The sequence below is a fragment of the Curcuma longa genome, chromosome 9, assembly GCF_044706935.1.
Source record: "Curcuma longa cultivar G26 ecotype Majalengka, Jawa Barat chromosome 9, ITB_CL_G26_1.1, whole genome shotgun sequence".
In the NCBI taxonomy this organism is placed as follows: domain Eukaryota; kingdom Viridiplantae; phylum Streptophyta; class Magnoliopsida; order Zingiberales; family Zingiberaceae; genus Curcuma; species Curcuma longa.
The window spans coordinates 10,256,367-10,271,117 of NC_133869.1; the positions used below are offsets into that span (position 1 = coordinate 10,256,367).

Consider the following 14,751-nt stretch of genomic DNA (forward strand, 5'->3'; position numbering starts at 1 on the left):
ATACTTTTAATTAAATTAGAACGAGAATATTTTAATTAACTTATAATAATTTTAATCTTTTTTTTAAAATAATTGAAATAAAGTTAAATAAAATAATATACCATTTTAAGATAGGTGTCTTTTTTTAAATATCACACTTTTTAAATATTTTAAAATAAATTATATTTGGAAAAATTATGTGTCGAAGAAAAAGGAGCTGAGTCGAAGGAGAAGGATCGGTCTCCGTCTCCGTCGCCGGCGAAGGAAATCGGCGATGATGTCATCGTTCTCGCGCCGGCGCTTGCTTTCCCTCTTGCTGTTTTTCTGTTTGGACGCTTGCGCCGCCTCCACCGACGTTGAATACTGCAGTAACTGATCTCTTCCTTTCTACGGCGGTCGATTCTTTGTTCTCTTCTGTTTATTCACCGCCCATGTTTGCTGCCGAACGGGTTTCGATGAGTTAAAATTGGGATCTCATTGGTGCTGTTGTCTAGTTAGGGCTTTAAGTTTGCATAGGTCACCCATCGGTTGGTTAGCTCCCATTCGGTCGCATTCAATGGATCTGCTTAGGAACCCTGTTTCGTTAGGGTTTTCAGTGTCCGTATCTATGCCCTGGAGTGCTCTATCCGAGCTATCGATGGTCAGAGAACTGGGATGATTAATTAGCTTCTTCTTCTTCTTCTTTTTTAAATGGATTTTGAGGGTAGTAAATAGAATCTTATATCTAGGTAGAAATTAGAAATTCTGATTTCTAAGTTAAATTGCACTAAGCCTACTTCACAGATTTATATCAGAACGATTTGGTTTTGTATCATGCCATCTGAATGAGCATGGGTTCAGGATGTCTGATTGTGAATCAAAACATACTACTTTTTGGTTGTTGCAGACTTGAAGCCTTAAAGTGAAGCTAAAGTTTTTCCTAACTGATACCATAGATAGCTTTTTAAGTCTGTCCATAAATCTTTCACTGTGATTGTTATCAGCTTCACCTGGTTTCTGATGTTCCATTTTCTTTCCTTACTTGGATCTTGCTGATATAAAATCCTACATTGTTCTTGTTTCTATCTTGAAGGTGGTGTATGCATTGTGTCTGGTACTATTCTCTCAAGTGTGATTAGTGATTACATTTTATCTATCCTTTTGTAGAATCTTTGGCTCACACAATACTTGAAGTGTCACTGATTTTGTATGTTTGATTTTGCAGAAAAGGGTGCTCCTTATCCTGTATAGGTTAGCGGAGTTGACATATCCCCATATCCCATTTCAGGATCTACTGGTAGAAAAAAAAAAACACTTGTATCTCACTGAATTTTTTATTGTTTTTTCTTTGTGCATTGTTTTCTTTTCTCAATTTAAAAAAGCCAAAGATTAATTTACTATATAATTGTTCATGAGATAGTGCACCCATATTTATTTGTCATGGACATTGGGCACACTCCAATTGCATCTTGAGCGAATATTCATTTAAAATCTGCCATCACAATAACTCCATTTGCCCCAAATCACAACCAAAGATCAAAAGTAGAGATGAAGTTTTACAAGAGATGAAATGAGCAATAGTATAACTTTTGGAGGAACTATGCTAGAATAGTGATGTAGAACAACAAGGTTTGAAGATGCATGGTAGATAAAATTAGATCAAATGGCATATTAATTGCAGTAAAATAATTATCTGGACAAGTTGTTTAATAAAGTTACTAAAGTTGAGCTGCAATTATCCACTTGGCTTTTGTGTGTCCATTTGGATTCACTTCCAACTTTGATGAGCAAACCCAAAGGCTAAATCACAATCCAAGTAAATGATTCCACCAACCAAATTATGCTTAATTGTTCCTGGAGTCCAAATGAATCTCGTGAGTAACTTTTCCATTAAGTTGTTTGCTTGGGTCTGAAGTTGCACTTTGTATATTGTCAAGCTATGTGCTTGATTTGCAATCCATATATTGTCAAGCTATGCGCCACAAAAGCTTGCTTCTTGCCTGATCTCATCGCTTCTTGCTTTGCCTTACAATGTGCAATAAAGCAAACATTCCTCGTCATCCACCCCCAGAAGTTAGACCAAGCCTTGGCTATTGTCGGAAGTCGAACTATCAACTATGTTCACTAGATGTGAGAGGACATTCATTTACAACTTCGTAGTGTAGATATACAGATAAACTGATTTGCTGATAAATGCCGACGAGGTAAAGAACATCAATCTAATACTGGTACATGAACTCAGATTTGTGGAGCAGGGTAGAATTTGCCCTCTGAATTACAATTTTATTGCTAGAGTAGGAAAGATCTTCATTTGTTCAAATTGACATTACACAAGAGAAGGAGATGATGGTGAATAAGCTTGGAAAGTGGAAGAGAGAGAGTTGTAATCGATGTTAACCTAATCACAACATCGAATTTTAGCCAATAGCTTCATGCTTTGCAGGTCCTCATATTGATGTGGATCCTTATTGAGGAGAGAATAAGAATCTCAATTATTATTCATCATCCTCTCAAAATGGTTTCAATTAATGGCTTTCTTGTAAACCCCAAATATTATTCACTCAAAATAAACACTAGGTTCCTTGTTGACAGATCCTTTGAATTTGGGCTCTCCATTTTCTCCTCAATTATGCCTTGTAAGGTTAACGCGAAGGTTCTTGTAAGTGCCTCGTTGCGATAGCATGTAAGCTCAACTTACTATTTAGCTATGTTTTGGACTTGAGTTTGTCTACTGTGCTCTAATTTGGTTCCTAACAAATCTTCATATGATACTCGTAATTGATACATATTGATTGCATCATACTTATGCTGTTCTGTATGCAAAGCTGAAAATGGTAGTGCCGACAACTGTTTCTTACTTGATGCAACTAGACACAATCATTTTTTTAAAAGATGAACATTAATCATCTTTTGCTAGACCTCTTACAAACTATCTTCTTGAATCTTAGTGGCAATTGCCTCAACTTTTTATGTTCTCATGTAGGGAATGGTATATCAGCAGGGAAGTTGATAATTGATGTCAACTAGCTCTTTTTTCATTGTTCACCATGAAGAGCTTGATCTTTGTCAGGAGGCATCATGCCCAGTTACCACAGGCGATTTCGTGCTATCCCACCAGCAAACTCTCCCATCGGTAACTCTTCCGGTGCGATTCATTGAAAGTTCTGTCCGGAGTCTTTCATTTTTCGCCCGAGTATTGAATTGTTTAGAGATTATTTGATCCCTTTCAGAGTGTGTTCTTTTTGCAAAAAGATTTGTTGGAAGTAGAAGAAAAACTTAACTACTTTCTTTCATACATTTGGTCTCTTCTTCAACCTTTGTATCGAGCGATATAGATCGATATCAAGATTTACGCAACCTCTTTGGTGTGACCTTGGATGATTTAGTTGCGAACATTGTTTGTTCCTTTGCACAACATGGTAGCAACTCTTCTTGTAGAAGTTTTGAATGTTGTTGCTAAAGATTGATAGCCCTTTTTTCCCATTTGGTACTCATTGTTAACTGATTTGGTGAAATCTACCTTGTGAGCAAAGTTCAAAGGAAACTTCGTTATTTTCAAAATTTCGAGGGGTATGGTGTAAAAGTACACTATGCTGGAGTTGGATGAAAAGGTACCCGCTATAATCGGGTTGTCGGATCCTCTATAAAAATCCGTATCCAATTAGGATCTTCGATCACCTCTGAAGTCTCACCTCATCCTTCCTCCCATGGCCATGGGGGCTCTCCGCCTCCCATCCCTCTCCCTCCTCCGCTCCCCATTCCAATCCCTCCTCTCTTCGCCTCCCTCCCTCACTCCGCGCCTCCGCCTGAGGGCCTCCACCCACCTCTGCAGTTGCTGTGGAGGCAGAGGCATCTCCGCCCGCAGCCTCGCCAGGGAAGAAGTGTCGCCATCGGCCGAACAAATTACCTCCTTGAGATACGAGGGCTCAGTAACCCCTCGGTCTGTGGACTTCAACGCATGGTACCTCGATGTCATTGCTAGCGCTGAGCTCGCCGACTACGGCCCCGTCCGTGGCACCATGGTGATCCGACCCTATGGCTACGCCATATGGGAAGCCATCCAGGTCTGGTTCTACTTCTACTTTCGATCATTGAAAAAGTTGTTGCCTTTCATTGTGCGACTTTCTACTCTTCCGTTTTTTTTTTCTTCTCAGGAGTATCTGAATGTGAAGTTCAAAGAAACAGGACATAGTAATATGTACTTTCCTCAGGTGTGATGCTGCGTGTCTCGATATTATTAAATGCGGGCTTTTGTTGATTATTCTACCTATTTATACAACTTACTATGCCATTTGATTTAATGTATTCATTGTTACAGTTCATTCCCTATTCATTTATAGAGAAGGAAGCTAGTCATGTTGAGGGTTTCAGTCCAGAACTTGCACTTGTCACCATCGGAGGTGGCAAGGAACTAGAGGAAAAGCTTGTGGTATTCACTTGATTCATAAAGCGGCACCTTTTCAGCGTTTCGGCTTCTTTACAACTTTCATTTGTTTTAGTTATATAGATGTCCGGCACAATGCTTCTACAACAGTAAAAGGTGTTTTGTATGTTATCAGGAAAACCTTCAATGTTCATCAATTTAACTCCTTTACTTATGCTTTTGAGGGTTGATAGGTTAGACCAACAAGTGAGACCATTGTAAATCACATGTTTACTCAATGGATTCAAAGCTACCGTGATCTTCCTCTCATGGTTAACCAGGTTAGGATATTACTGGTGTTATTCTTACCTATTGCTCTTCTTTGAAGATAATTTTGGTAAATTTGCATCTCAATATTGAGTGCTATATTTTTAGTGGGCTAATGTCACAAGATGGGAGATGAGGACTAAACCTTTTGTCAGGACTCTTGAATTCCTCTGGCAGGAGGGTCACACAGCCCATGCCACAGCTGAAGAGGCTGAAAAGGAGGTAGGATTTAGTATCTAGAAGTTGAAATAAACATATTAACATTATCCGTGTTTTGATTTCTTTGAAATTTTTTGCCGCAGGCATTACAGATGATTGATGTCTATAAGAAATTTGCTTATGAGCAAGCTGCAATACCTGTTATTGCAGGTAGGAAATCAAGGCTTGAGACATTTGCTGGAGCTGCAAGAACCTATACTATTGAAGCTATGATGGGTGATAGAAAGGCTTTACAAGCTGGAACTAGCCACAACCTTGGTCAGAACTTTTCTCGTGCTTTTGGGACACAGGTAATATGCTTGACAAATTTATTTTGCATACATTTTGTTGTTTGAAGAAGGAAGTATGCAGCTTTACTTCTTTATTAGAAATAGATCGGTTGTACATTATATTTTAGATATGAAAGATAGTTAAAGTTGAATTTTTCATGAGTTGATTAGCATCAAATAATGCAGTTATCTATGTCTTATGGTTCCATGGTATGCTTCTCTCTTCTATAAAGGGAGCATATATAGGTCATATAACTTTTCCATTTCCTATGAACATAAAGCTATATTTGATGGTGCAGGGCCTGTAGGCGATTCCTTGAAACTACTGTGAGGGGAAGCCTAAATGGGAAAATTACTTTCTTGGTGTATTTGATTAATATGCAATAATAAAAGTTGATGATTTGTGGATGCTATTGTTTCAATTCTTCCTTATTTATATATTTGTGGCTTTAACAGCACAAACTATGCCAGCTGTGATACTTTGGAATTTTAATATCAAATGTTTATTTCCAGTTCACTGATGAAAATGGTCAAAGACAACATGTTTGGCAGACTTCTTGGGCTGTCAGCACACGGTTTGTTGGTGGTATCATCATGAGTCATGGAGATGATGCTGGTCTAATGCTTCCTCCTAGGATTGCCCCAATACAAGTAGGTCTTCTTCTTGGTATCCTTATTGTCATTTAATCAAGTTGAAATTAGAAGCTCCTAGTTTTGTTTCTTCTCTTGATTAATGCTTCCTCCCAGAATTACTTGCTACTTTGCCTTGCTTTCAACTTCATCTTGTTTAGTTGATGAATCCCACCTATATGTTCCCTTGGTCATATTGGATATAGTGTGCCAAAACCCATAGTGATGGATTTAAATCCACTAAATATATTGCTGTTTCATCTACTGTTTTTATTATCTTTTACTCGTTTATAGTTTGAGGTTATATTGATGCTAATGTCATCAACTACCAGGTTGTAATAGTACCAATCTGGAAGACTGCTGATGATAAAAGTGGAGTGATGGATTCTGTGTCCTTGCTCAAAGATTTACTTCATAAAGCAGGAATCAAGGTCAAAGTTGATGACTCAGAGCAAAAGACTCCTGGATGGAAATTCAACTTTTGGGAGATGAAGGCATGATCATAACTCAATGGCTATATTTTGGTTCTATGTTTGATGTTTCAGTTTATCTTTATAGCATTAGCATCTTAATGATGAGGATATTACAAGGCTTTTTTTTTTTTTTTTGTTGTGATGATGCATATCTTCCCTGGCAGTTCTGTTGTGGAGGTTCATGTTTATCTACCCAAGCTGCGTTTGCTAGTTCATTTCAGGAAACACCGATAACATCTTGCCTTTTGTAACCGATAAAGCAGTATAGTTTTTTTTTATCAACAATAGTGCATATGGTTTAAGCTTCAGGGATCAACTTGTATTTGAGTAGCTTTCCCATATGGCTGTGGGTTTTTCTTGTTTCTGTTTTCAACAGCTTGGGATGTATAGTTTACTATGGTCTATGGTCTTTTCCTGACTGAACGTTGCCATTAATTTGTAGTTTTATGGTCTGTTTTAATGATCTCTAATGAAACCTTTGCCTGCAGAATTGGATCTTCAAACTAAATTATGAACTTGCCCATATTTCAGTTTGACTTGTGTGATTTGTCTCATTTGATTTCAATTGTTTGCAGGGAGTTCCATTGAGAATTGAAGTTGGACCTCGTGATGTGGCTAACAAGAGTGTGGTGGTATCTCGAAGAGATGTACCTGGAAAGCCAGGTAAAGATTTTGGGATATCCATGGAGCCTTCAGTTTTGGTACCCCATTTAAAGAGCAGATTGGACGACATTCAAGCTTCCCTTTTGGAAAGAGCTACTTTGTTTCGAGATAGGTAAATTCTTGGCTCCTCTCTGTTTAATTTTAAGTTGATATTTATGCCTGCAAAGTTGTTTTCTTTGTTTGAAGTTCCAGAGTCTGTTCATTCCATGATCTGTTTTTTTTTCCATTTAGCACAATGTTATCTTCTAACCATTGATCCCCACTAGAAATCATTAATTATTTTGTTAGTATTTTGCTTGAGCATTTGGTTTTATATTTTACTAGAATGATAAAATTTGAAATTATTATGCAGGAGCCTCTTTATAGATATAAATCATCTCACTTAAGTCAAGCATAATTCCAGAAGAAAAATACAAGCTGATTTTGACAATTCAGGGCTTGAATTCAATCTCAACCAGAGCATTTCCTCTCCAATCATGTGTTATATCTTTCATGATAAACTCATGTTGCTTGTTTTTGAGTTACAGGTCATATTTTTTTTCACATTCCCTTCTTGTTTTTAACATTTACTTTAAAAACACTAATACATCTAATAATACAATTCATTGACTTTTCGAGTTCAGCATATTAGTTCATCCATAAAACAATTTTTGAGTCATACGAATAAGCTTCCAGTTACTTTATCTTTGTTCTGCAACACTTTCTGCCCAATTCTATGATTTCTACTACACTCAAGACAATGATACTTTGTTGTATGATAATTAACATCTTGGATCTCGCATCGCCTTTCGGGTTTCCCCATGCTTCACCTTCTACTGATTTCCTGTAACTTGAACTGTTTGCCAATCAGTCAATGTTGAGAATTCTTTGCGACACACTTCACCCAACTTTTGCTAAAGGTGGAAGGGTACTTGTGCAGTAACATCGTCGATGTGAACTCATACGAGGAGCTGAAGGAGGCGATTGCTCAAGGGAAGTGGGCGAGAGGTCCATGGTCAGCTAGGTGAGAAGCTTGAACTATCATGGTCTATTTCTTCGATCATTTAAGTTATCTGCATTTCAAATATGAATCATTCCAATTGATTCTATCCAACCGAATCAAACCAAACAAACTAAGTTTATCTTGGGAACTTTTTCTTCGACATCATACTAAAAATTCAGTTCTGCTTGAACAAAATAGCTAGACAATTATTACTAGTTTTAATGAAGTTATGTTTGTAAAAGGTAAGCTACATGACTAACAAGAATATATCAAAAGTTTAGTTCTTCATGCAGAAATTCTCACACCAGATCTAAATGATTTTTTTTGTTTTAGGTTTTAGTTTGTGTGTTTGAACCAAACTTATATAAGTATCTACAACACCAAATTTCAGTGACTCCGAGGAGCAAAAGGTTAAAGAAGAGACAGGTGCAACGATCAGATGCTTTCCGTTTGAGCAGCCGCAGGGGAAGATGACATGCTTAATGACCGGTAATCCAGCTGACGAAGTTGCTATTTTTGCAAAATCTTATTAATCTCTCTTCGGAATGCAATTTAACTTTTGATTCAAAGTTTCAGTAGAGTTTTGTTTTTTCCTTCTCATTTCGTAATTATTGATTCATAGTGATCCCTACAATAATCAAGCTATTCAGGTAATGTAACAAAATTATCAATCACCTGGAATGATAACTTTGAACATCCTAAACACAGAAAATATGTTAAAAACTTTCAAGAACACTAATAAATTTCTTCATTACAACTAAGCAGCTTAGCATTAGAACACAAATGTCAGCATTAGTCTGATGATTTATCCAATCCACATCAATATATTAGTTCATGGTCGGCTGTCCAAACAATCGATAAGGATACAACAATGGTGTCTGTGCTATTCACCTGCAATTATGGTGGTCGCGGGTCGCGAGAACGATAGTCATACCTATCGAACTCGCTGCTCCGATGATGATAACTCTGATTGTGATAGTGATCCCTAGGGGATAGCAGGGCTGGGGGATAAGGGTATCGACTATGGGGGCTGCGAGCAGGTGGAGTTTCAAAAGTTAAGGGATGCCCCCATCCTTGCTCGAATGGCGACCTCTCAAAGTTTGGGCTCCTCAAACTCAAGTTGTGATTGTAAGGGTGGTACCGCAGTGAATAACCTGGATAGGAGGAAGAGAGTCTGCGATCTGTTTCAGACGTGCCATTGTCTTGTATGTGATTCCCTCTACGGTTGTCCGCGGATGGCTGGATTGGTGGACTCGACTTCTGGATGAGTTAGAACCTGATCCAGGGGATGAAGTGCCCCAACGCCTAGAATCTGCGTTGTCTGGTATAGGTGCATTTATACCAGGAAAGGCCACACTCGTCTTTTTCCGTGGAGGCTCGGGGTCGCTCCGTTCCAGGAGTTCTCCATCCTCGAACTCTTGCGTAGCCTCATCGGCAAAGATGGTGATTCCAGAAGGCTGGTCTGCATCTTCACCATCATCTAACAAGAAATGTAGATTCATGATAAGCCAAGTTGAAGGAAACTCTCAAATGAGAAAAACACACACTTGCAAATAAAGCTTGTTTATGTTCGTTCAAGGAGAGTTGCATGTGGCGCTTTAAACAAAAATTGGCGCTTTCGAAAGCTAACAAACCAGGTCAGTGCAATGGAAGAAACAAAATGATACCGAAACTCCGGGAAGGAAAAGAAAATGATCTAATCAAACTGACCAATGGAAGAAGATATCTAGATGTAAATTGCTTGCAATTCAAAGTATAGCTTGTTACCTAAATATCCAGGAGGGTATCCTATTTCGCGCATCCGATGTAACCATGGCGGCGGATCATTTTCCTGTGTAAAATCGATGCATATTATAAGCATTCGAGAGTAAGGAAAACACGGTTGAATGCATTAAAAGATGCTTAGTTTCAAAGTCCTACAAAGTCCAACAGTTACGAGTAATCGAGACGAATAGTCGTCAAATGAAAACCACAACAGAAATCAAGCATATCTTGTGGTTTATTGAATATCCTAAAGGAAGAACATCACTAAAGCTCTGAAGTTCAACAGTACAATTGCAACTCATAATTATATTCAGAGAGGAAAGTAGAATTGTTGATTACCCCAATTCCCAAGCATTCTCGCGTCTCAGCCCCTAGAACTCCGGCGCACAAGTCATCAAATTTGCCAGGAGTTTTCTGATAGTATCGAACTTGTGTGCGGTTAGTTGGATTTCGCCTTGAGCTATTGTGCATCTTGCGCGCATTGCTGATTGCATCATTATTGCGTGGCTTCGGGCACTCCTTAAGCGAGTGACTGTACGAGCCACAATTGAAACACCGGGAGGCTTCCAAAGTCGCAATCCTGCATTAGTAACATGGACAAAGTTACACATCTCAAAACTCAAGGCAAGATACCTGGAAGAGGAAGAAAAAGCAAAGGTAACAGAATGTCTGGTAGCATATACTTTTTTTTTATGCATATAGGCATTCAACTGCGAAGCTTCATAAACAAAGTAGCACAGATTCGACAATTTCATAACGAATTCTATATCGAAGAGAAAGCTCACCCTTCACGGCCACTTGAACCATCAACTGAACTCGAGCCTAAAGTGCACCCTCGATCATAGAAAGGAACATCAGCTTCAAATGATGCTTTGTCTTTATCGACCTCTCGCCTCGCTTGGCTATCCATCCAAAATGTCTTTCATGAAAGAACAAAAGAAGCAAAATTTAATAACTTACAAATCAAGAGTATGAGCAAATACAGAAGCTCAAAGACATTATTTAAGGCAATCTTGCACATCAAAATGTAAAGCTTAATTCTTATTTACCACTGGGTTCGACTTCTCAGTGCCAATATGTAATGCTGGAAAATACGTCTCTTCGCCATCTTCTAAGGACTCAGCTCCAGGTCTCTGCTAAGAAACGAGCAAGAAAGCTTTAATTGTATAAGAACTGCGAATTCAGTGCTTAATCAAAACTATTCTCTACTCACTCTAGCATAGAAAACAAGCATTGTTCGTCAGAAACATTGTTATTTTTTTGTCTCCCCAGAAACTTAACAACCACCGTATCGATAAACATATACTTTTTATTCTCTAGGAATAAAGAAAATAATACAGATGCACAAAATGATAGATCCTACAGTTGACCATTTTTTTGAAATTTAACAAGCCATAAGATTTTCACAGTTCGTCGTACAAACAAGGTCGCCTCCATTCATATCAGATTGTCTTTCCAGAAAGATGCTCTTTACATTAACCGATATCAACTGAGGTGTAGAACTACCAAATAGCTATCAAGATATATGCAGCCCATCATACAATCAGGACAAAACAGAAAGACTTACACTCGATGATGAAAGCTGGTTGTGTGCCTGCCATCGAGACCACTGCTGCATAAGTTCCACCAGCTTCCTTTTGCTATCTCTGCAATATGGTAGAAGATATTACCAACCCTAAGTTCTCGATACACAGCGCATGGAGAATTTATCGACAAAAATTGAAAATATAACCAATGCTATGCTTTTCTATGCCAACCTTGTTAATGAGCTGAATACTACTTGCACAGATGGTTGTTTCTCAACATCACTTGTTCGAGCTCTTTTTACTCCTGTTATAGCTACCACTCTAAATTAGGGAAGACAAAACACATCGAACAAGAATTAGCGAGGCAGATATGCGACATTGCTTTTTGAGAAAATACCCAGATCAGGCCCCTACTAACATATGCCAAAGTAATATATTGTATCAAAATCATGCCAAAATTGATCTAGATGATACCAATATACTTAAACATACTAAATTATAATTACACGAGAAGCTTCAAGGGTGTGAAATTGACAAATTTTCAGTCCATTGACGAAACAACTTAACGGACTGAAAATTTGCCCTGGATGAAACCAATACACTCAAACATAACAAATTATGATTATATACTATGACTACGAAGTTGTCAAGAATGTAAACTTGACAAATTTTCAGTCCACCAAGTTGTTTGGTTGAGATAACTTGATGGATTGAGAAGGATATTTGGATGAAATGGACTGGGAGGGGGCCTGAAATGGGCATTTTCAAATGGAGTTCTTTGTTAGCAAAGCCTCAATGCGGGCATTTGCTTTTTCTTCTACGCCTTAAAACAGAAAAAAAAAAAGCATGCTGATGATGTGAAATCAATCGAGAGTTAAGACAATTGTCGATCAATGCTAAATGTAGTACTTGTATTTGAGGAAGACAAAGCATAACCACTGAGAGGATACGACTTTCATCGATCAAAAGGTTGTTGGAAGCGCCACTAGTTAGCGTAGCATCTCTGACTGCGACCGTATCTTGCTCTGACTGTTCTAATGCTGAAGAACCAAATAACACAGCTCTCTCATAGAGAACTGGGGTCTGTGTATCTATGCCATCTTCTAGCTCCATATCCAGCACGCGAGCGTCGTCTCCCACAGAATTGTCACCATTCTCTGAATAAAAATGATCTTGCTTCATGTGAGATAATCTAGAATGCGAATCCATTTCAAAATTCTTGGATTCTAATCCTCCGAGATCGCCGTTACTGTTGTTTGCAGTCATGAACAAAAGGTCCTGTATGAGAAACATAATTAAGTATCAAAGAACACTTCCATACTTGTATTGGAAGATGAACAAGTTATTCTATACTTTTATTGGCTTGCACGTCATGAAAACACATTGCTTGACAAAGTGTTCGAAAAGGGAATGCAATCGAAAGATTGTTACTGCCAAACGAAAATTCAACATCAGAGCATGAACTATTTCTTTTTTAATACCCGAAAACCTCAGAAACAAAAATTCTAGGGTTTCGTAGTGAGTCGGAAATCAGCACGAGATGAAGACTTCAAACAGTCAATAGAGCACAGTAAAGTGAAAACGAGACCCTCGAGAAAAAGGGGGGCAAAAAAAGGGCTGGCGATGAAGGGGCCGAACGCCACCAGGTAAAAAGAGGTGAAATCTGAGTTCCGCCGAAGGACTCAGCGGCAGAGGATTCGACTGACGGACCCAACGAGAGTGAGAGGAAGAGAAGAGGGTAAAGGGAGCGTAGAGTGAGCGAGAAAGAACCTGAGTTCGAAGATGAGAACGGCGGCCGCCTTCCTGTCCTCCGCCGCCGTAAACGCCGACGCGCAGAAACGCGGATCTATTCCTAAATCTTCCTAAATCTGGAGGATCTAATTATAAATAAATATTTATTGTTTTAAATGTTCTTCCTTCCGATTTCCGAATTTAGAATTTTAAATGATTAAAATTTTTAAATGAAAGAACTTAATGACTAACCTTATAATTTATAATGAATTTGAGATTATTTTTATCGAGTAATTCCACAAATTTTTAATGTATATATTTTTAAAAAGTATTTTGATAAAAAAATGTAAATTAATTTTTAAATCATTCATTTTAGATGAATACAAATTGATTTATAAATACTCTAAATAGAATATTAATTTTCTAATATAAAAAAGTTTATTTTGATAACAAAAAATTGATTCATTGAAAAGAGTTTTTTAGGAAAAGAGGGGTTTTTAATTAATAAAGGTAATTACAAGAGCTTTTTTTTATCATTGTTAATCGGAAGGGTCTATTTATTTTCGATTATACTTTTCTTCCGTCTTTTCAACTTTAAATTAAAAAAAATTAATTTTTTTATTTAAAATGAATCAAATCGAATCAAATAAAAAATAAAAATTTAATTATCTCATGAAAAAATTTCACAAAAAATCATTTATAATCCTAAAAAATTTATTTTTTTAATTTACGTCATTAAACTGATTAAACACATGATCATCTCTTAAACTCTTAATTTTTTAATTAATAAAGGTAATTATAAAATTATTTTTTTACCATTGTTAATTCGACTTTTCACGAAAAGACGCACCTAAAATTAAGTAATTTTCTCATTTAACAATAAATTATGATATTTCTCTAAAAGGTGTCATTTCTTTTGTATTTATTAAAATTTCTTAAATTACCTTTAGCTTAATCTCACTCTATTTATTTTCGATTATACTTCTCTTTTCCACCTTAAATTAAAAAAATTATATTTCTTTATTTAAACTGACCAAATTGAATCAAATAAAAAAATAAAAATTTAATTATCTCAAGAAAAAATTTCACAAAAAGTTATTTATAATCTTAAAAAATTTATTTTTTTAATTTACGTCATTAAACTCATTAAATTTATGACAATCTCTTAAATTTATCCATATTTTTTTTAAAAAAATTAAATTTTAATAAAAAATTAAAAATTAAAAAATTAAAGGAACATTAATAAAAATAAAAAATAAATTTTTACAATTTTTGAATAGCTAATTACTTCAGAGAAAAATAAAACAAATTTTAAAAATGTAAATTAAAAATAAATAAATTTCTTTCCAATATTAACATGAAAATGATGATGATTTTTCAACAACATGAATATAATTTTTTTTAAAGAATAAAATATTACTGTGATTTTTTAGAAGAACAAAATATTAATAATCATATTGATCCTTAGAAATTAATATTAAAGTTTATGTCAATTGACATATCTATAATTTTTATAAAATATTTAGAATCATAATCACACATTATTTATATCTTATTTATATTTTTTTGATATAAAATAAAATTTATCATCCCAATGACTTTACATAATTAATCTTATGATAATGAAAAAAATAAATTAAAAAAATTATAATTTACCATTTTTTTATACTCAACTATTCATAATTTTTTAAAAATTCATATTCTTTAAATTTATTAATAAATTTTGATTATTTTAATCCTTCTATCTGAATGGGCTCATTTGATCATTGTAATTTATCTTCATATGGTCAGTATTGAGAGATGTTTGATATTAACATTAGTAGTCCTCAGGATATGATTGAGTTAG

The 14,751-nt window shown here is 36.1% G+C and overlaps 1 protein-coding gene and 1 pseudogene across 3 annotated transcripts; one reads left to right on the forward strand and one right to left on the reverse strand.

Moving 5' to 3' along the window:
* Positions 1–202: 202 nt before the first annotated feature.
* Positions 203–8,454, forward strand: LOC141834748 (proline--tRNA ligase, chloroplastic/mitochondrial-like). Of its 3 annotated transcripts, XM_074722095.1 has the most exons (14): positions 203–347; positions 1,184–1,255; positions 2,551–2,641; positions 2,942–4,022; positions 4,113–4,169; positions 4,277–4,387; positions 4,576–4,662; positions 4,757–4,870; positions 4,951–5,157; positions 5,650–5,787; positions 6,099–6,260; positions 6,815–7,014; positions 7,822–7,905; positions 8,276–8,454. In XM_074722095.1, the coding sequence occupies exons 4-14, from the start codon at positions 3,666–3,668 to the stop codon at positions 8,415–8,417; spliced, it is 1,659 nt and encodes a 552-aa protein (XP_074578196.1). In that variant the 5' UTR covers positions 203–347; positions 1,184–1,255; positions 2,551–2,641; positions 2,942–3,665; the 3' UTR covers positions 8,418–8,454. The 3 variants fall into 3 exon arrangements, with proteins under 3 accessions (XP_074578196.1, XP_074578197.1, XP_074578195.1); XM_074722096.1 differs by lacking the exon at positions 2,551–2,641 and having other exon boundaries at positions 1,184–1,275; XM_074722094.1 differs by having other exon boundaries at positions 2,551–4,022.
* Positions 8,455–8,598: 144 nt separating this feature from the next.
* On the reverse strand, positions 8,599–13,001 carry LOC141834912 (uncharacterized; annotated as a pseudogene).
* Positions 13,002–14,751: the final 1,750 nt, after the last annotated feature.